At 38.7% G+C, this 21,815-nt stretch overlaps 2 protein-coding genes across 3 annotated transcripts in view; one reads left to right on the forward strand and one right to left on the reverse strand.

Annotated features, from left to right (window-relative positions):
- The window catches only part of AAMDC (adipogenesis associated Mth938 domain containing), a 38,366-nt gene extending 30,686 nt beyond the window's left edge, over positions 1–7,680 (reverse strand). The window contains exon 1 of one of the 2 annotated variants that reach the window (XM_081280031.1): positions 7,543–7,680. The gene's annotated coding sequence lies outside the window, so the exon portion shown is untranslated. Of the gene's footprint in view, positions 1–7,488 lie in introns of both variants that reach the window. The other variant, XM_081280030.1, reaches the window with a different exon arrangement.
- Positions 7,681–7,794: 114 nt separating this feature from the next.
- The window catches only part of RSF1 (remodeling and spacing factor 1), a 172,458-nt gene continuing 158,437 nt past the window's right edge, over positions 7,795–21,815 (forward strand). Inside the window, exon 1 of the mRNA XM_081280016.1 lies at positions 7,795–8,209. Coding sequence (XP_081136142.1) covers positions 8,023–8,209 — 187 coding nt within the window. The 5' untranslated portion in view covers positions 7,795–8,022. The remainder of the gene's footprint in view (positions 8,210–21,815) is intronic.

The following is a 21,815-nucleotide window of genomic DNA, read 5'->3' on the forward strand; positions in this document are numbered from 1 at the left end:
TTTTTTTTTTAAGAGAGAGAGAGAGAGAGAGAGAGAGAGAAGAGAAAAGGAATTTTAATATTTATTTTTTAGTTTTCGGCAGACACAACATCCTTGTTTGTATGTGGTGCTGAGGATCAAACCCAGGCCGCACGCATGCCAGGTGAGCGCACTACCGCTTGAGCCACATCCCCAGCCCCTATAAAGAATTTTTTATACATTATGTCAATGACTAAATGAATATGTTTTTTTTTATTGTTGGTCGTTCAAAACATTACATAGTTCTTAATATATCATATTTCACAGTTTGATTCAAGTGGGTTATGAACTCCCATTTTTACCCCATATACAGATTGCTGTATCACATCAGTTACACTTCCATTGATTTACATATTGCCATTCTAGTGTCTGATGTATTCTGCTGTCTATCCTGTTCTCTACTATCCCCCCGAATATAGGTTTTGTTTTGTTTTTGTTCTTGTCTGGTACTATGGCCATTCCCTCATTCTAGTACTGTTGCCATTGACGTTTAAGTAGATTGAAATGTTTGAAAACAAACAGCCTTGCTTGACTGTCAAAGGAAGCTTCATGATTTGGATCATTACCAGTTGAAAATGGACTGGAAGCCTGGGCAGGGATTTAAGAATTTCTCAAAGGTGACATAGTCACAGAGGACTTTATAAACTCTTCACATATTCCAAGTGGACCAGAAGCTATGAGCTTACACATCAAAGGGTAGGCCCAATTCACTCCAACATTCCAGGTTGATGGAGCCTGATCAAATGCACAGGGAAGAAGCAAGAAGACTCAAAAGGGCCGGTGAAAACAGGTGGAATTTTTAATTAACTCACCAGTACACACAATGATCCAAAACAGAGCATGAAAGTCTTACTGGCTTAAGATGTTGAACTAATTAATTAATTAATCAATCAATCATTTAATGGGAAGGAACCTAGGGTTACTTTACTACTGAGCTACAATCCCTGCCTTTTTGAATTTTAATTTTGAGGCAGGGTCTTACTAAGTTACCCAGACTGGGCTCAAACTTGTGATCCTCTAACAGCCTCCCAAGTCACTGGGATTACAGGAATGTGCCATGGTGCTGGGCTGCTTTTTTTTTTTTTTTTTTTTTTTGGTGTTTTAGTAAAATCTTGAATTAATCTGATCGGCTGAACACTAAGTTATATAGACATGACAAAGACTCCTGGAAAACCAGGCTTAAAAATACAAACAACAAAAGAAATCTGAATGGATATTTCAGTGGTAATATACAGTATGGGAGATAAAATTCACAGATTTTGTGCTATGGTTTGAATGTCATTCTCTCAAAACCATCATAGAAATTTAATTGCCATTGTAGCAGTATTAAGAGGTGGGACTTTTAAATAAGCTATTTGGCTATGATTAGGACCTTTAAGAAGTGATTAGCTTTTGTCCTCATAGATTGCCATTATTGGAGAAGTGGTTTATTATCACAGAGGTAGGTTCTATATAAAGAGATGAGTTTGGCTCAATTTTATTTCTCTCCCTCTTGCCCTCTCTTTGCCCTTCTACCACGTGGTGCTTTCTCCCATAAGATGATGAAGTATGAAAATCCTTGTAGACGCTGGTCCCTTGATTTTGGATTTTACAACCTCCAGAACTGTGTGAAATAAATTTGTGTTTGTTATAAATATCCAGACTCAGTTATTTTGTTGTAGCAGTACAAAACAGACTAAGATATTTAGTATCTTAGGCACATGACTGAACACACAAATAACAACAACTTTCAAGACTTCCTACAATACTTCTAAAATGTTCAATTTCTGGGCTGGGGTTGTAGCTCAGGGGTAGAGTGCTTGCCTCACAGTTATGAGGTACTGGGTTCGATCCTCAGCACCACATAAAAATAAATAAAAGTATTGTGCTCATCTACAACAAAAATATAAAAAAATAAAATGTCCAATTTCTAACAAAAAATTATAATATATGCAAAGAAACCAAGAAGTGTTACCCATACTCAGTCAACTGAAATTGTATCTAAGTGTTATCAGATATGTGGTTTAGTAAAGATTTCAAAGAAACTATTATAAAGGAAATAATATATATATATATATATAAAGAAGTTTTTTTTTAAAGAGAGAGTGAGAGAGGAGAGAGAGAGAGAGAGAGAGAGAGAGAGAGAGAGAGAATTTTTAATATTTATTTTTTAGTTCTCGGCGGACACAACATCTTTGTTGGTACGTGGTGCTGAGGCTCGAACCCGGGCCACACACATCCCAGGCGAGTGCGCTACCGCTTGAGCCACATCCCCAGCCCCATAAAGAAGTTTTTATACATTATGTCAATGACTAAATGAATATAGAATCTTAATAAAGAGACATTTCAACTAAGAATTAAATGTAAATTCTATCATTGTACTTATAGTTTGAATGTGGTTTGTCCCTGCTAAAATTCATGTTGAAATCTGGTTGTCAACACAGAGGTATTGGGAGGGAGGGCCTTTAAGATGGATGGAGTCTTTGTTGTGAGATGGTTAAATTCTTCTAAGTGTGGGTTGCTACAAAATAAAGTCAGCTCCTTTGTTCCCGCCCTTTCTTTTAGCAAATGCTGGATTCCTCTTCCTTTTTTGGGGGGAGAGTACCAGGGATTGAACTCAGGGGCACTTGACCACAAGCCACATCCCCAGCCCTATTTTGTATTTTATTTAGAGACAGGGTCTCACTTAGTTGCTTAGTACCTTGCTGTTGCTGAGGTTGGCTTTGAACTTGAGATCCTTCTGCCTCAGCCTTCTGGAGACACTGAGATTATAGATGTACACCACAGTGTCCGGCACTGGATTCCTTTTCTACTTTTTCACCATGCATGGAGCATCATGTAGCTTGCACCAGATTCTAAGCAGTTGCCACTACCAAACTTTTGGACTTCCAGAACCATGAGTCCAAATAAACTCTTTCGTGTTATTAATTAGTCAGTCACAGATGTTTTGTTATAGCAACATAAAAAGGACCAAGACAGCTAGTAAGTTAAACAACTAAAAGGTGCTTATATTAGGGTTCTTCAGAGAAACAGAAACAGTTTATATATATATATATATATACATATATATATATATATATATATATATATATATATATATATATATTAAAGATGCATATTTTAAGAAAGTGGTTCAAACAATTGTGGAATTTGGCAAGTACTTAGTAAAAAGTATTGGTAGTCTGCTAACTCTGGAGCAAAAATTGTTACAGTATGTCTCTATCTTCAAGGAATGTCTTTTTAAAAACTATGTATATATTTTTAGTTGTAGTTGGACACAATACCTTTATTTATTTATTTTTAGGTGGTGCTAAGGATTGAACCCAGTGCCTCATTTGTGCTAAGCAAGCCCTCTACTCCTGAGCTATAACCCTAGCATACTCTTTAACTTTTTTTTTTTTTTGGGGGGGGGTACCAGGGATTGAACTCAGGGGCTCTTGACCACTGAGCCACATCCTCAGACCTATTTTGTATTTTATTAGAGACAGGGTCTTACTGAGTTGCTTAGTGCTTCACTAAATTGCTGAGGCTGGCTTTGAACTCCAGATCCTCCTGCCTCTATCTCCCAAGCCACTGGGATTATAGGCGTGTGCCACCTCACAGGGCTACACTTAACTTTTTTTTGTTTTTGAAAGTAAGTTTTAAACTAATTAGTTCACTATGAATTAGGAATTCCCCAAACTGGCTCCACAACTGAAATTAATCACCTCAATATACAATTTACCAAGCTTACAGTATCTGTAAGTAAAAATTATGTAACAAATGCAAAGATAACATACATATAAATTGGGGTTTGGTGTATAGCTCAATGGTACAGTGTGTGTTTAATATAAATAAGACTCCAAATTCATTCCTCAGAACCAAATAAAAAAAATGTATAAATTGTTCTGATGAAAGGTTGATGGCTACCAATGCTATTTGGAAATACATAGGGGTAAACCAATTTTAATATTGGTAAACCAATTTTAATATTGAGGCATAACAACATTTACTTTGATGTATAGATATTGTTTCTGGTTCAATGAATTTTGACAAACTTGCCAATTGAAATAAAAAGGTATCTACAAAGTCTTCCTTGTGCCCTTTCTAGACATTCCCTTCCAAACTCAAGGGAAACCACTATTTTAATTTCTATTTCCATAGATTAATTTGACTTCCACATTGATGGAATTGTATGGTACCTCTTTTCTGTCTTCTTTCACTCAACAAATTGTGGAGATGTACCTTTGTTATAGTATTTGTCAACAGTGTGTATCAGCATGTGTAGTAGTCTATTACAGGAATATCATAATTTATAACCTTGGGCTGGGGATGTGGCTCAAGCGGTAGCGCGCTTGCCTGGCATGCGTGTGGCCCGGGTTCGATCCTCAGCACCACATACAAACAAAGATGAGGTATCTGCCGAGAACTAAAAAATAAATATTAAAAAAAAATTAAAAAAATAATTTATAAACTTTTCTGTGGATAAATGTTTGTGTTGTTTTTGACTTTGGTCTTTTGAATAACCATTAATTTTAAGTGGAATTTTTTTCCTTAAAAGAGTGTGAAATTTGAACTATCTTAACAAATTTCTTATTCAAAAATAAAGTTGAGTAATCTGATGCTTATTTAAAGGCTTTTTCATAGAAATAGCAACATATTGTATTTAAAAAGCAGCTACTTTTTGTAGATTTACATTCAAGTTTGATAAATATAAATCAGTTATTTAATTACATAAATTGGAATTAGACTTCTGTAACCCGCTATTTCTTTTAGCCTAGAAAGGTAAGAGATGGTAGGTAACATTATGGATGAATATTCTTTATTTCCTTTTCAAGAACAGACTTTGTGAAGGCATGACCTAAACCTTGTTTTATAGTAAAACATCTCTTATCTTTGGGGTGTATATACTTTCTGACACCCAAGGACTTTGTTCCCAAGCCACTTTGGACTAGAAAAGGTTGAAACTCTAGACTTATTAGTTTCCCTTTGAATAACAGTGTGAGCAGAGAGAAAAGAAAACTATAGTAATAAATATTTTCTTTTTTAGAAACTTAGGGGAGGAGGTGTTGACAGTAAAGGCAGAAATTTGGTTAAGGTTAATATAATGATATGCAATTAAAATATTCTCTTTGGTTGGAAAGTTCTTTCCACAGAAATTCCTTCACAAAAATGATTTAATTTTACAATATTATGTATCTGGCTTTTATTTAAGGTACATTAGGTAATGATTATGAGGAGTTTTTTGTTTGTTCTTGTTTTTCTGGAGGTATCGTTCCACAAAACACCTGTTTCTGAGTCAGATTTTTCTTAAACTGGGGCCTTCAGATCCTCAGGTCTAATATACTTTTCAATTTGAGAGTTTATCAAAATGTTTTAATTTTGTGTTTCAGTTCAGTAATTGCTTTAAAACAATATTTTAGCACTTATAATTCACTTTCTTTCTGAAAGTAAGGCTTTTCCTTGTTTTTTAAACTTTTTTTATTGTGGTAAAATATACATATAACATAAAACTTATCATTTAAGTAAGTTTATATACTTACTTGTAAGTATATAAATATATATACTTCAGTAGCATTAAGTATATGCACATGGTTGTTTAGACTTTAATTTCTTACATCAGCATTTTTTAAATTGGAAATTTCAGAAATATGTGCCCAGTTTCAAAAGAATTTTTTTCATTTGAAGAGGTTTTATGTACTAATATATATATATATATATGTTTTATATATTTTATATATTAAGAATCATTATTTTAGGTAATAATTTTCTCTTATGGATTTTCTTCTCTTTGTCTCTATTTTTTTGGGGGGGGGTACCAGGCATTGAACTCAGGGCCACTTGGCCACTGAGCCACATCCCCAGCCTTATTTTGTATTTTATTTAGAGAGAGGGTCTCACCTAGTTGCTTAGTGCCTCGCTTTTGCTGAGGCTGGCTTTGAACTCTCAATCCTCCTGCCTCAGTCTCCTGAGCCACTGGGATTACAAGAGTACTGTCTGACTAAATATTTCTTTCTTTAGATAATGAAAATGATGTAATTATGGTTATTCCTTCCCCTTCCTTTTTTTTTTGACCTGGAAATGCAGAACAAAATTAACTGTGCAACCATTTCCCAAAGTTTTGAAATAATAATTTGCCAATGTATTTCTTTATATTCCTTTAAGTCACAGATTCTACTATTTTATGTGGTTTGAGTTGTATCTTGCTTTAAATTTTAGGTTTAGGAAGTAGATGCTATGTAAGTTTTAAATGCGCTCTGAAAATTTTGCCTTAAGGTAATATGTTGTAGACAAAATAAATAGAGCTGAATTTAATCAAGTTATACACCTTCCTTTGGTAACAACAACGACTCCCCCCCTCCTCTCTCTATATATATATACATACAAACTATGTATATATATAAACACACTATATATATGTATGTATGTGTGTATATATATGTATATATATATATATATATATATATATATATATATATGTAGTTTTAGGAGGAGATATATATAGTTTTAGGAGGGAGGAAAAAAATGAGGATTGAATTGAATCCAGGGATGATTAGCCACTGAGCTACATGCCCAGTCCTTTTTAATTTTTGTTGCTGAGGGCCTGGCTAAGTCTGGCCTCGAACTTGAGATCCTCTTGTTTCAGTCTTCCCAGTTTCTGGGATTAAAGCCATGCACTGGGCTAGCAGAGGATATTTTTAAGTACTTAAACTATGCCAGGGCATCGTGCTAATCACTTTACTGTCAATTACCTGGTAAACTTGTAAATGTAGGTGCTTTTATCACCCATTTTGCATAAGTTCTAAGAAATGAAGAAATTTCAGGATGTCAGAAAGTGGTCCTGGTAAGTTTCAAGTTTGGCTGAATCCAAACCTCCGGCTCCTAATCATGATGTATTATATATAGCTCCTGCACTTGCACATTCCATTTTACATTCTTGGTGTTTTTTCTCTGGGATTCTTCGTGGACTAACGTCACTGGTATCCTGTCTTCTAACAAACTTTTTGCTGTTCTACCATCATCTATCACGTTCTCTCTCTTGTGGAATGCTAGCCTATCCTCCGACCCTAGGTCCCACAGGGCCTCTTCCCCTCAGACCCTGGTCCCTCAACCCCTGATAACCTCATCAGAGCCCCGTGCCTTCGCACTTTGACTCCCCTGTAGAGGCTGGGGGGCCTTCGACTCATCGCTTAGCAGGGCCCAACTCCTTACTCTGGTCCCCACAGAGTCCCGTCCCCTTAGGCACTGGTCCCTCAGCAGAGCTCTCAGAATGGCTTTTCTAGCTAAGGTGATTCTTATACCCTGGTAGAGAGCAATATCTCTCAGCAAACTTTCACAGACTTCTTACAACGGTTCCATCCCAACCCATAATTATGACACCTTGCTACCTTTGCTCTCCCGGACCTCCTCCCACAATACTGCCCCTCCCAACCACATTCTTCTCTTTTTACGCTTATTCTCTCTCCTCAACTTCTCCCACTATTTCGTGGCCGGATTCCCTCCAAAACTCACGCAATGACTCTCTTTTCAGAGTTGCTTGCCGAGATGGCTCCGTGCTTTCTTTACCTTTCACTTCGGGGAGCTCCGTAGTTCTGGATCAGGGGTTCCCCAGCTCTCAAGCCTTCAGCCTGTCTGCACCAGAAGCCCCGCCCCTTCAATTCTATTGGCCACTGTTCCTGAGAGTCCCGCCCCTCCAACTTGCGCCCGCCTCCCCGCCCCATTTCCCTTGTTTTCATTCCCCCTGTCACACGAGGCTGTGGCAAACCCCAAGTGGGAGGGGAGAAGTAGAGGGAGGGAACCCGGCGGAAAGAGGGCGGAAAGTGAAAGGCACGGAGCGCCTCTCTGTCCCCTGTCTGACTTGGTTCTCGACTGCTCTGGGCCGCCGTTGTATTGTGGGATCGCGGCGCCGTCCCTGAGACGCTCAGATCCGCAGGGGAGTCCACTCGGGTGCGCCTCCTGTCGTCCGTAAGGCTGCCCTGCCATTCCTCGGCACCCCAACTCCCCCGCCCCCCCATCGCCGCCTCCTCCTCCATCCTCCAGTTCAAAATGGCGACGGCGGCGGCAGCGGCGGCGGCGATGGCTCCTCCGGGTTGCCCGGGTTCGTGCCCCAACTTCGCCGTAGTCTGCTCCTTCTTGGAGCGCTATGGGCCGCTGCTAGACCTGCCGGAGTTGCCGTTCCCCGAGCTGGAGCGGGTGTTGCAGGCGCCGCCGCCGGACGTCGGCAACGGAGAAGGTAAGCCTGGGGCCCGAACGCCCGGCGGGAAGCGGCCCTGGCGCGCTCCTTCTCTCCGCTCTTCGTAGACATTCTGGGCCTCGGAGCCCCAGTCTTCTTCTTGGGGCGCAGCTCCGCTCAGTCCGTCTTCTCCGCGTAGCCCCGGGGGTCCTGGGCAGTGGGGAGGCGGGGCGGAGGCCTCCCGGGGCCACTGCGCCCGGCGGGGAGCAGAGGTGGGGGCGTCGCGGGCTAGGTGTGGGCTGGGGGCGGGGAGGGGTCATTGTGCTGGTCTGCCGCCCCTGGGACTGCTCCCCTGCGGCGGGGCCGGTTCCCCACCCCTTCTCCCTCTAGGTGGCGGGGGAAGGGGAGCGCTGGTTCCGGCCAGCTTTGCGCTTTTCTCCTCCTCCCCTCCTCCCACCAATTCTCCTGACCGTCTCTGGGGAGGCTGGGCCCGTCTTCTCGGGGCGCCCCCTTATCTCCCTCCACCTGAGTTGGTGGGGGCTGGCGAACACTCGACTCTCCCTCCCTCTGGTGGGAACTCCCCTGAGAGAGTCGGCTTATCCCTCTTCTCTTCCCCTGGAGGTCTAGTTTAACCCCCCAACTCCTTCCTCCGTGTAGGGAGGTCTGCTCCTCCCGCAGTGGAGGATGTTCTCTTCCATTCTCCTGTAGGAGGGAATGAAGTCGTTTCAGCTTCTCCAGTTTGGAGCGGAGAGGGTTAATTTCTCCTCCATAGTTTTCCTCCTTCCTCTACCCACCTCCCCCCAAATAATAGAAAAGCATCTCCTCACTTTTCCAGTCCCTTCCCCCTTAATCTCGGCAGCAGGGCTTTAGGGAAAGAAGAAGTAGCCCTCCCATTTGCAGGGTGGGGTGGGGTGGTTAGTCTGTAGGCTGGAGGAGGGGCTCTGACGGCGGGGGAAACAGTTGAAGAAGGTGCTTGTTGCTCATGTTTCTCTCTCTGGTGCCGCTGGTCTATTATTGGTGTTCGCAAGTGCTGCTCCTTCCACATAAGGCCACCGCGCGGGTGCAGAGCGCATGCTCTGCCCGGCCCCATTGAAACTTCCTGCTGCTGCTGCTGCTGGTTCTTTTGCTGGAGCATCTCAGCGCTGTGCCTGCTGCCTACAGCCCTCACACTTTACTCCTATTTGTTCCTGATCCGTGTTTTTCCTTTTCTGCACATTTTCCCTCCTCAGAAAAGCCTTGTTTGTTTCTTTATCTGGAAACAGCCCTTGACTGGAGGAGAAACGCTTTCCAAATTTTTTTTTTCTTCTTTTTGGTTTGTATTAGGTGGCCAAAGTGGACTGGGTACTGGGTATTGTATAAAGCAAATAACTGATTCCTTTCCAAGAAAGCAGATTCGCTCCTTAATTATCTATGGAAATGAATTAGGTTTTGTTAATATATTTACATTGCTAGGAAGAGCCCAAGTGGGAAGTTCTTCAAAATATTACCTGTATGATGTTATGGTCATCAGTGACTCACATTAATACAGACAGTTATAGTATGGGTCAATATCTCTTCTTAGTTGTGTACATCTCTACTCTTAATAAACTGGCTTATAAAAGGCTAATTAAAAAAATAGTGAAAATAGGAGTGATTAATTACTGTATGCAAAGACTTTCTGCAGAATTTCTTTGGAAATTGAGCTCCCAATGTAGTGATTTCATTATAAAATTGTATTTACACTTTTTTTTTTTTAAAGAAAATAGTTATTGTGAAGTAAGATGCCTTAGTAAGTTGCTTTTAGGATATTATGAGAAATGATTGTAATGTGTGTAAGAGAGAAAAATTTGGAAATTTAGGGAAAGAATTGCTGGTAAATTGTTTTGAGTATTTACTTGACCAAATTAAGAGGCAGGCATAGGCTTTTGGGGATGGCATTTTATGTATAGGAATATTGTTCAGTTTATTTTAGTAGTGAATATTGAGCCACCAGATAAGTAAAAATGGGAAATAATCTGGACCAGGAGGAGTTGTTTAGCTCAGCCACTGCATTACCATTGGTATAGTAGCTTAGGGGACTCATAATAATAGATCCTGTCATAAGATGATCTAAGAGTAATTATTAATTAATGTTATATAGTTCAAGACACTTGGCAATGAAAAGTCTGCAGGTGAAATGCCATTACTGTGCAGAGAAAAGATTTTCAGAACTTTGATGATAATCAGGTAACATGAAATAGTTGATTATACTGATTCAGCAAACAAGACTTGAATCAACTAAGTCTTTTTGGGAAGGAGTTTTTAGTATACTAGAAAAACACATAAATTTTTAGTGTTGAGCATTGTGACATAGGTTGTAGGATAAATAATTTATATGGACTTCAGTATCTTAAGTAAGTGGAGATAGTAGCTGAGGAGCCAATGAAATAATGTTTCAAAAATCCTTTAATAAATCAGGCACTTAATAATATTCTTATTATAAATTTTAATAAAGATGATATTATTTTTTTTCAGTACCGTGGTTTGAACCCAGAGGTGCTTATGGTTTTTTTTTTTGTTGTTGTTGTTGTTTTTTTTGGTTGAACTCAGGGGCACTTGACCACTAAGTCACATCCCAGCCCTTTTTTGTATTTTATTTAAAGATAGAGTCTCAGTGAGTTGCTTTGTGCCTTGCTGTTACTGAGGTTGGCTTTGAACTCGAAATCCTCCTGCCTCAGTCTCCCTAGCCGCTAGTTGTGCACCACCATGCCAGCAAGCCCTTTTTATTTTGAGACAGGCTCTGGTTAAGTTGCTTAGGGCCTTGCTAAGTTTCTAAGGCTGACCTCGAACTTGGGATCCTCCTGGCTTAGCCTCTTGAATCTCTGTGATTACAGGCATGTACCACCCTACCTGGCAGTATAGATGATTTTTTAGCTAGTTATGGTGTGGTGCATTTCTGTAATCCCAGTGATTTAGGGGGCTGAGGCAAGAAGATCTCTGGTTTGACTCTAGCCTGGGCAACTTAGTGAGATCTCATCTCAAAAAAAAAAAAAAAAAAAATATATATATATATATATATATATATATATATATATATATATATATAGTGGTTGTAGATAGACAGCATGTCTTTATTTTATTTATTTATTTTTATGTGGTACTAAGGATTGAACCAAGTGCCTCACACATGCTAGGCAAGCACTCTGCCACTGAGCCACAGTCCCAGCCCCTTGTTCCAAAATTTTATAAAAGGACTTGGGATATACTTCAGAGGCAGAATGCTCTTGAGTTCACAACCCAGTACCACCCTTTGCAAGATGTTTTACAAATATAAGACATAGGAGTGCATTTGAAATTAAAGTGTTATATTTTTATTTTTATTTATTTTTTTGGCAGGAGGGATTGAACCCAGGGGCTCTTACCCACTGAGCCACATCCCCAACCTTTTTTGTGTTTTATTTGAGACAAGATTTTGCTAAGTTGCTTAGGGCCTTACTAAGTTGCTGAGGCTGGCTTTGAACTTGAGATCCTTCTGCCTCAGCTTCCAGAGCTGCTGGGATTACAGGCAGTATTATCATGCCCAGCAAAATGTTAAATTTTTAGTATGTTGTGAGCATAAGTATAGTATTGAGTTATTATGCTCATGGTGAAAAGTCTTTGTTAAATGAGTTTAGCTCTCTATATAGTTATTTTAAAAAGGCAGTTCTAAGGCTGGGGATATAGCTTAGATGGTAGAGTGCTTGCCTTGCATGTACAAGGCCGTAGGTTCAATCACCACACACAAAAAAGGCAGTTCTAGTGCCGTGAAGTTTGCACCAGGCTCCATGATTTTGTGCTAACAGTGCCATTTTAAGTTTATAAAAATTTTTGGTATATTATGACATCCTGTGGAGGAAACTGTAGTTCTCTGATATGTCCTTGCTTAAGCATGTTGTGATCTTTCTCCTAAAAGTTTGTTCATACTTTTTTTAAAAATATTTTTTGTTATTGATGGATCTTATTTGCTGAGAATCGAACTCAGTGCCTTACTCGTTAGGCAAGTGTTGCACCACTGAGCTACAACCCCAGCTCTTTTAAGTTTTAATATGATGTGTTTCTGGCTTACAATGCCCTTTTCCCAGGGCTGGCTTTGTAGCTCAGTGGTAGAGCGCTTGCCTCACATGCATGAAGCACTGGTTTGATCCTCAGCACCATGTAAAAATAAATAAATGAAGATATTATGTCTGTCTACAACTAAAATATTAAAAAAAAAAGCCCTTTTCCCAAATCACTAAAATCAACATGGAACTGAAAACAGGACTGTCGTGTCTACTTTGATTCCAAGGTTTGAGAAAGTATGGGATGTATAATATTAATAAATGTTCCATAAGTAATTGTGGTTATTTTGTAATGAAGTAAAAACATGAATTTTTTCACTTGAGGTAGATTACTTTTTAAAATGGCTACCAGCTACTTAATAAGTGGAATTGTTATTATTTTCTTGGACTATTATAGTTGCTGGGAGAAATTACTGAGATCTTGAGGGTGCCATGAACTTAGAAAGTTTGGAAATCTGTGCCTTAGGGACTGTCATTGAATTTTGAAACTAGAAAGAATGGACTGTTGTATTATGTTTTTTTTTTTTTTTTTTTTGCTTTTATTTTGCATTGAAGAAAACCTAGATGCAGAGATAGTTTTCAAGGGTATACAGCTAGTTGTTGGTTAATTTGAACTATTATTTGAAAACTATACTTATGTGCTAAATTGTCAGCAAAAAAATTTAGATTTGTAGTTGGTGTAGTTGGCATTAGAATGGGAAAAGGGCATTACAAATGAATGTGATCTAAGGAGGTGATTTATCCTCTTTTCCCTGCATTCTATTTTATAAGTCATCCTAATTCTATACTTGGTAGGAAGTTTCCTGCTTCTTCCTAACTGGAGACAGATGATTGTGGGATATGGATAAAAATAAAAATGGACATTGACTTTGATATTGCTGGCACCCAAGGCTCCTAAGTATCTTTTCTTTCCTGGAGAGGATATTATTTTTTAAGAGAAAAATATGTTTTTTCTTTAAAGATAGTCCTAGGGATATCAACTGAAAAGTGATATATATCTAGTAAGTCTGTCAACGTATATATGGATAACATATTAAGTATTTATGGATAACATGTATAATAGTTAATAGTTTATACCATGTTTGGCTAAATTATTTATATATTGTTAAATAAGCTGATTCATTAGTTTTAAAATTTTCATTTGTGTTAGCATTTATACATTAAAAATTTAATATAAAATTTTTAAATTAAAAAATAACATTTATCATGGTATTTAAATTAAAAAAATTTTTTTTGTAGTTGTAGATGGACAGAATGCGTTTATTTTATTTGTGTGTGGTGCTATAGGATCCAACCCAGTGCCTCACACTTGCTAGACAAGCGCTCTTGCCACTGAGCTACAGTCCCAGCCCTGTGCTATTTAAATTAAAAAAAAAAAATTCACAAAATAAAAATTTCAAACATGTTTATTTATTTTTTTTTAGAATTTTTTTTTTTTGAGAGAGAGTGAGAGAGGAGAGAGAGAGAGAGAGAGAGAATTTTTTTTTTTCAATATTTTCTAGTTCTCGGTGGACAAGCGCTCTTGCCACTGAGCTACAGTCCCAGCCCTGTGCTATTTAAATTAAAAAAAAAAAAATTCACAAAATAAAAATTTCAAACATGTTTATTTATTTTTTTTTTAGAATTTTTTGTTTTTGAGAGAGAGTGAGAGAGGAGAGAGAGAGAGAGAGAGAGAATTTTTTTTTTCAATATTTTCTAGTTCTCGGTGGACACAACATCTTTGTTGGTATGTGGTGCTGAGGATCGAACCCGGGCCGCACGCATGCCAGGTGAGGGTGCTACCGCTTGAGCCACATCCCCAGCCCACATGTTTATTTTTAATACAAAATTTTAAAATTTTAAAACAAAATAAAAAAAATTGAGGCAGGGTCTTCCTAAATTACCCACGCTGGCCTCAAAACGTGTGATCCTTCTGTCTTGCCTCCCAAGTAGCTGGCATTGTAGGTGTGCATTAGTGTACCTGACAAAAAGAAGTTTTGTTTTTTTTTTTCCCCCTCTCTTTCTTTCAGTCTTTGGTACTGGAAGTTGAATCCAGGACCTTGGACATGCTAGGCAAGTGCTCTTCCACTGCATTACATCCCCAACCCATTTTATTTTTATTTTGAGACAGGGTCTTGCTAAGTTGCCCAGGTCGGCCTGAAACTTGTGTTCCTGCTGACTCAGTCTCCTGAGTAGTTGGGATTACAAACATGTGCCACCATGCCCCACTAAGAAATTTATTTATTTGAACAAATAGTAATTGAGATCCTACTATGTACCAAGTATGTTTTCACTCTTGGAATCCATTAATAAGCAACATAGGTAAGATTCTTGCCCTAATGGAGCTTGCAGTTTAACAGTGAAGGCAGTAAAGCAATAAGATTTAAAAAAGTGTGCAGACCAAGTATAACGTGCACTTTATAATCTGTACTTTAGCAGGCTTTAATTTGTAATTTGTTTGGCTTAGTATTTATTATATCTAAGTTAGGTTTATGTTAGATAAATTTTAAACATTTTCCTCATTCTTGTACTTTGAGAATGGCCTTTAGTCAAATTGAATAAACTAGAATAAACAGCAGGCACTCTATCCTTTCTCTTCTTTTTTCTCCCTCTACTTCCATTTCCTGATCTCTACCTCCAAAGTTGCACCCTCTTTAGCCATTTGGAAAGGTTGCTTTTTACCCATTTTAAGTTCCTTCCCTTGTGCATGCCATAATTGAAGTGCCTGCTAGCTACCTGATGTTCATACCAATGTGGAAGAGAGGAGGTAGGCACTGAAATTCCATCCTATAAAAATCAGAAGGAAGTTGCACGCATCCAGTAAACTATGGCACAGAGTAAACATTCCCAATCCAGAGGGAAAGAATTAGGGAATGGATATATGGGAGTTATGGACCAAAACAGTACTGAAACCCAACAGGGCAACCAAGTCTTGTAGCTCTGTATCTGATGTTCAGCATTTGGAGGACATGGTGGCAAGATATGGGCTTCTTTTTACACATTCTTTTTCTGGACAAACTTCAAGTTTTAAAAAACTTTCTCTCTGGCTTTTTCTCCTGATTTTCATAGTAAATCTGGCTAAAAGTTACCAGCAGTAGTGTTGCCACTGCCCTGCCTTCAAATTTCCTCCTCAGATTAATTAGTCCATCACTTTTTTGGAGGGTGGATGGGTACTGGAGATTGAAATCAGGGGCACTTGACCACTAAACCACATCCCCAGCCTGTTTTTTTTTTTTTTTTTTTTTATTTGTATTGTATTTAGAGACAGGGACTCATTTTTGCTGAGGCTGGCTTTGAATTCATGATCCTCCTGCCTTAGCCTCCCGAGCCGCTGGGATTACAGGTGTGTGCCACTGTGCCTGGTCCATGACTTTTATTTTATTTTTTAAACTTTTTTTTATTTGTAGATGGGCACAATTCAATTATTTGATTTATTTATTTTTATGTGGTGCTGAGGATTAAACCGAGTGCCTCACATGTGTTAGGCAAGTGCTCCACCACTGAGCCACAACCCCAGCTCTAGTCCATCACTTTTAAATTTAGCCCCATGGAATTTCAGAACATGGGCAAAATGTAGACAGGTTCTTTTAATATCCCCTGGTCCAATTCCTTTAGAGTCCTAATTTCCCTCTGAAATCTTGAGATATAGTCCATATTCCTATCAGCATTTTTGTCTTCTGAGTTCCCACGAGAATTGCCCATTAGCTCTGCTCACAAAAATTTTAAGGCTTCTCCAGCTTCTCTCAAACTTTTTTCAAAACATTTCCATGTAGACTTCTGAGCTACATGATAGGTTAGTCACAACAGTGATCTCACTTCTTTCTTGGCACCAATTTCTGTGTTGGTCACTCTTTCATCTTTGTGACCAAAATGTCTGACAAGAACAATTTAGAGGATGAAAAGTTTATTTTGGCGATGGTTTCAGGGGTTTAGTCCATGGTGAGCTGAGTCCACTGCTCTGGGCCCAAGGTGAGGCAGAACATCATGGCAGACGGCATGGTGGAGAAGCACTGCTTTGTTCATGGTTGTTCAGGAGGCAGAGAAAGAGAGAGGGGAAAGGGCTGCAGTGAAGAATAAACCTCCTAGGACATGCCCCCGTGGACCAACCTTTTCCAGCCATTCCCCAGCTGCCTTCAGTTATCACCCTCTCGAGTCCTTTCAAACTAGGATTCATGGATTAAGTTACAGCTCTTACAGTCCAAACATTTCACCTCCTATATTAACACAGGAGCTTTAGGGGGACACTTCTTACCCAAACCATAACATGTTGGTTTTCAGTATTGTGAGGTGTTTGCTGAATCTCTGTGTTCCTCTAACATGTGGATATAAGAATAATATCCAATTTGTGATGCTGTTCATGCTTTCAAACCCATGAAAATAGGCTTTCTCCCCAGGCTAAGATTGGAACACATCTCTCTGGAGATAAAACAGAGAAATGCAGGAAACTTTAAGCACCTTGGTCTGCCCCAGGCTGGGAACCCAGATGCTGCCCCTTGAAATCTCTTCTTCTTAAGGTCCTTCTGTCCTAGTTCCCACTCTGATTTTTTTTCTTTCACCCTCACTGTTCTGTCCTATTCTGCTCAAAGGGACCTTGGACCCAATGTTTTGGATTTATTCATTTTTTTGTCCCTCTACCACCATTTTCTAAGTGTGGCCAGGACACCCATGATACAGCTATCATGGAGGATCACAGCCCCATAAATGCCTCTCCAGCCCATGCCTCTGCTCAAACATCCTGACTGACATCTGCACACAGCACCCTGGCTATCCTATTAACACCCACATATCCCTTAAACTACAGTCTTTTTATAACTTAGTTTTCCTGTAATGCCTAATTTATGAGGTCATTTAAACAATTATGTTAAATATTACATGAGAAAGTTCTTTGTAACTCTTATTGAGCACATAGATGGTAATTATTTTTAGCTCTTATCTAGTCTCACAGAGTAGGCACAAGGAAGTCCCTGAGATATCTCAGACTTTATCCATTCTTCTTCTATTGACTTTCTGGTTTTCTGAACTCCCACTAGAATTGCCCATTAAATTCTACTTACAACATTCTAAGTCTTCTCTTGCATTTCCCAACTTTTCCACATGGTTAGATATAGTCACAGCAATGACCCCACCCCTGGTACCTATTTTCAATGTTAATCAGCTTTGTATTGCTACAATTAACAAACAAACAATTTAGAGGAGGAAAGACTTATTTTCTCATGGTTTCAGAGGATCAGGTACTTGGTTAGCCATCTCTTAGTTTGAAACATCATGGTGAAAGGGTAGGCAGAGGAAGGCTGTTCAGCTCATGGCAGCTGGGGAGCAGAGACAGAGAGAGGAAGAGAGAAGGTTGGAGGAAAAAGAGGAAAGGGCCCAACTAGGTCCTTCCTCCCAGTAGTTCATTCTATCATCTGAGGAGGTCAGAGCACTTTAGCAATTCAACCATTGCCTAAAAGCCACACTTCTGGATACATCAGACTTTGAGGGACATTCCAGATCAAAACTATAATAAGACACTAACCTCAGACATACTTTTATGTTGTTATCAAGTCTTATCGAGTCTGTTTTTTAATCCCTTTTTATATTCAATCTCACTTTTCTATTATTGTTACTATTTCCGTTTTTTTTTTGCCAATTCCTATTCTAATATTTGAAGAAGAAATATATTAGATGATTATTTCTGTGTTGGAGAACACATTTAGAGTTAGTATAATACCAACTAAATGCTTAAAGTGTCGTATAAATGAAGCTATCAGTAGAGCATTTTCCTTAATATTTGTATAATTTTACACATAACTCTTTTATTATTACTTTATTTTGGTTAGGTGAATCTAAAAGCTTTTCTCTTCAGGGTGATATTAAATTGGACTAATTTCTTTCCTTCAAGGGTAACCATGGGTTTCTCTGAATAATTGTCATAAGGTAATACTGGAATAGGGGCCAAGAGACATAATAATTAGCAGTAAAAGAAGAGTTGTTCTAGCATTGCTGTTATGCTGGCCTCAAAGTCTCATCCAAGTAGGCTGATTTAAGATCTGATTTGGACACATGGTTCCCAGGTCTTGGTGAGGATCAGGTTGGATGTGTGGTTAAGCTGTTCATTTGCACAGGAGAGGATGTATTTCTTGAAGGTGGAACTTGAAAGACTTCCTCGAGTCACTTAGAGGACAGAGGGTTGGAAGAGAACATACTAGACAATAACCTACTAGTATACAGGATCAAGTGCCTTGATCATCATAGTGTTTTACAAGGAAAATAGAGTATTGGTTATGAGGCTTTGGCATTGGTATGTTAGATATGTGAGGGAATTTATTTGGATACTTTCTCTATTCCTTTTGTCCTTAGCAACCTCACATTTGGTTCTGCAAATAAATATAATTGCTGCTTTCATGTGGTAGCACACTTGCCTGGCGTGTGTGAGGCACTGGGTTTGGTTCTCAGCACCACATATGAATAAATAAAATAAAATAAATACAGGTCTACCAACAACTAAAAACATTAAACAAAAAAAACCCCTAGGGAAAAAAAATTAGAATGGGTTGTTCCAATATAATTTACTTTTAGTATTTGGAGTTGGGGTGTAGCAAGATTGTAACACATTGAATAACTGATTTATCAAAAACACAATGGAGCTTAATTCATAGTCCTTAATTTATATTCCCATTATTGTTTTGCCAAGCTCTTCTTTATTAGAAACAAAAAAAGAACTGTCTTATAGTGGCACTAATTTGGCCTGTCATTTGAATTCAGACAATCTATAACGTTCCTAATTTTAAGAGTCTTTTGTCTAATAAATGTTGACTATGATCATGTATTTGTCCTTGCCTTGCAGTATTTTTTTTTTTTTTTTTTTTTGGTCTTCATAGCCTTTTTAGGGTGGGGTGGGGTGGGGTCTGGGGTTTGAAAACCAGCACACTATGATTACTACACCCCTAGCCCTTTTTATTTTTCATTTTGAGATAGGGGTCTTGCTAAGTTGCTGAGGTTGGCCTCAAATTGTGATCTTACTGTCTTAACCTACCGAGTGGCTCCTGAGCCACCACTGCACCACTCTTCATAGCTTTGGTTTCATCGCATAGACTGTATTCTCTTCTGTTCTTACCTGGTTTGGTTCACCATGATAACTATATCTTTTTCTTTTCTTTTTTCTTTTTGGTGGTACTAGGAATTGAACTCAGGGCTTTATGCATTCTAGGCAAGCACTATACCACTGAGTTACATCCCCTGATAACTATACCTTAAAAAATTATTTTTTTTGTAGTTGTAGATGGACAGAATGCCTTTATTTTGTTTATTTTTATGTGGTGCTGAGGATCGAAACTGGTGCCTCATGCATGCTAAGCAAGTACTCTACCACTGAGAGCAGCCCCAGCCTCTGATAACTATATCTTGGTAACTGTATCTCACATTTTTTTCTTTGCTTCTTTCCCATGGTTTGGATCTTCCCTTTCATCTTTAATTATCTTTTCTATTCCCATCTTCTATTTTTTTTTATTTTTTCTGTGATGCTAGGGATTAAACCAAGGATAAGTATGCTACCACTGAGCTACATCTCCTGCCCTAGGCTTCTGAGCCTTATTTTAGTGTGCTTTCCCATTCATTTACTTTTTTTTTTGTTAAAATTTCCAACTTTTTAGATTATCTACTGTTTTTAAAAAGGCATAATACTTGGGCTGGGGTTGTAGTTTAGTGGTAGAATTCTTGTCTCACATGTGTGAGGCACTGGGTTCGATCCTCAGCACCACATAAAAGTAAATAAATAAAATAAAAGATATTGTATCCATCTACAACTAAAAATATTTTTTAAAAGGCATAATATTTGAGTGAAATTGAAACTAAAGAAATACAAGTTCATAGGTTCAGTGAAATGCCTTGGACACGAATCTTTACCTGTTCTTTATCATTGCTTAGGATAACTGTAGTATTCAAATGTGGAAATAATTTTCTTCTTGAATTTTTTTGAAGTAAGGCTATTTCCTGTAGATATAAAATGTTTTTGTATGGTATCACCCCAAGTCTCTAGGTTGGTTCCCCTACTGTTATGACTTCTGTTATATCCTAACTGAAGAAATGATTTTTATTTTTCTTCTAGCTCAGTGGTTTTTTTTTTTTTTTTAAAGAGAGAGTGGGGGGGGGGGGAGAGAGAGAGAGAGAGAGAGAGAGAGAGAGAGAGAGAGAGAGAGAGAGAATTTTTTTAATATTTATTTTTTAGTTCTCGGCGGACACAACATCTTTGTTGGTATGTGGTGCTGAGGGTCGAACCCGGGCCGCACGCATGCCAGGCGAGCGCGCTACGGCTTGAGCCACATCCCCAGCCCCCAGCTAGCTCAGTGGTTTTTAACCCTTGTGAATAATCATTTAAAGAGCTGGCATCAGTGATTTTAGTGTGAAGCTAGGAATGTCTATTCTCACCTATTTTTTTGTCCAGATGTTTTTCTTGATATTTTGTCCTGGGCTCTATTTTTTTCTAGTATTAGTGTAGCTACTCCAGCTGTCTTTTGCTTACTTCTTTGAATGGTGTATTGTTTTCTATCCTTTTAATAGCCTCCCAAATAGCTGGGACTAAAGGTGCATGCCACCATCTTGGTTCTCCTTGTGTCCTTGACTCTAAAGTATTTCTGTCTGCCCAGCATTTATTTGTATCATGTGCACATGGTCTTGTTTGCATGATTCTAGTTAAACAATTAATACTACAGAATTAGAACTACTGGGTAGAGGAATATCAAGGAGTTATGTGAATATAAAGGAACAAGAACTCATCTTTGCCCAGGGAAAGTCATAACATCACTGTGGTGATTATGAAAATTTCAGTGGTTAGATATTGGAAAAGCATTCCTGGGCCTAAAGTGGTGGCCTGAGCTTATAATTCCTGCAGCTCCAGAGACAGGAGGATCGTGAGTTCAAAAGCTTTCCTCAGTAATTTAGGAAGGCCCTAAGCAACTCAATGAGACCCTGTTTCTAAATAAAATATAAAAAAAGGGGCGGGATGTGGCTCAGTGGTTAAGCACCTCTGGGTTCAATCTCTGGTACCAAAATAAAAGCATTCTTGGCAGGAACAGCATGGGAAAATGCATAGAAGTTTGAGATTAATATGGTGTAGAGAGGAAATTGCAGCCTAACTGTAGGCATCAGGTTTTTGATAAGATTTGTGATTGAGGAACTTAAGACCATGTTAGAAAATTGTATTGGGAGTTATAAATGCGTTAGGTGTATTTTTCTTACCTTTAAAGTAAATAATAGTACATTAACTGAAGGCAACATGTGACTGACAGTATGTTTCATAAGGAGTTCATTTGTCTTATTTTCTCTTTATTTCTAACATAGGAGATGCTAGAGTGCTAGTTGATTGTTTAGCACATAGGAGCATATAGGAGCTATTTAGCATATAGGAGCATATGTTTAGCATGCAGAATATGCTTGAGTGCTAATTGAAATGTATTTCAAATTAGAAATAATGGGTTCTTTTGTTGTTGTTGTTGTTGGATATTGAGGATTAGACCCAAGGGCATTTACCACAGGCTACAACTCCAGCCCCCCTGCCTTTCAAAATTATTTTTATTATTTTTTGGGGGGACAAAGTCTTGCTAAATTGCTCAGGGTTTCTCTAAGTTGCTAAGACTGAACCTTGAACTTGTAGT

This window comes from Spermophilus citellus (genome assembly GCF_964194105.1).
Source record: "Spermophilus citellus genome assembly, chromosome: 2".
Lineage (NCBI taxonomy): Eukaryota > Metazoa > Chordata > Mammalia > Rodentia > Sciuridae > Spermophilus > Spermophilus citellus.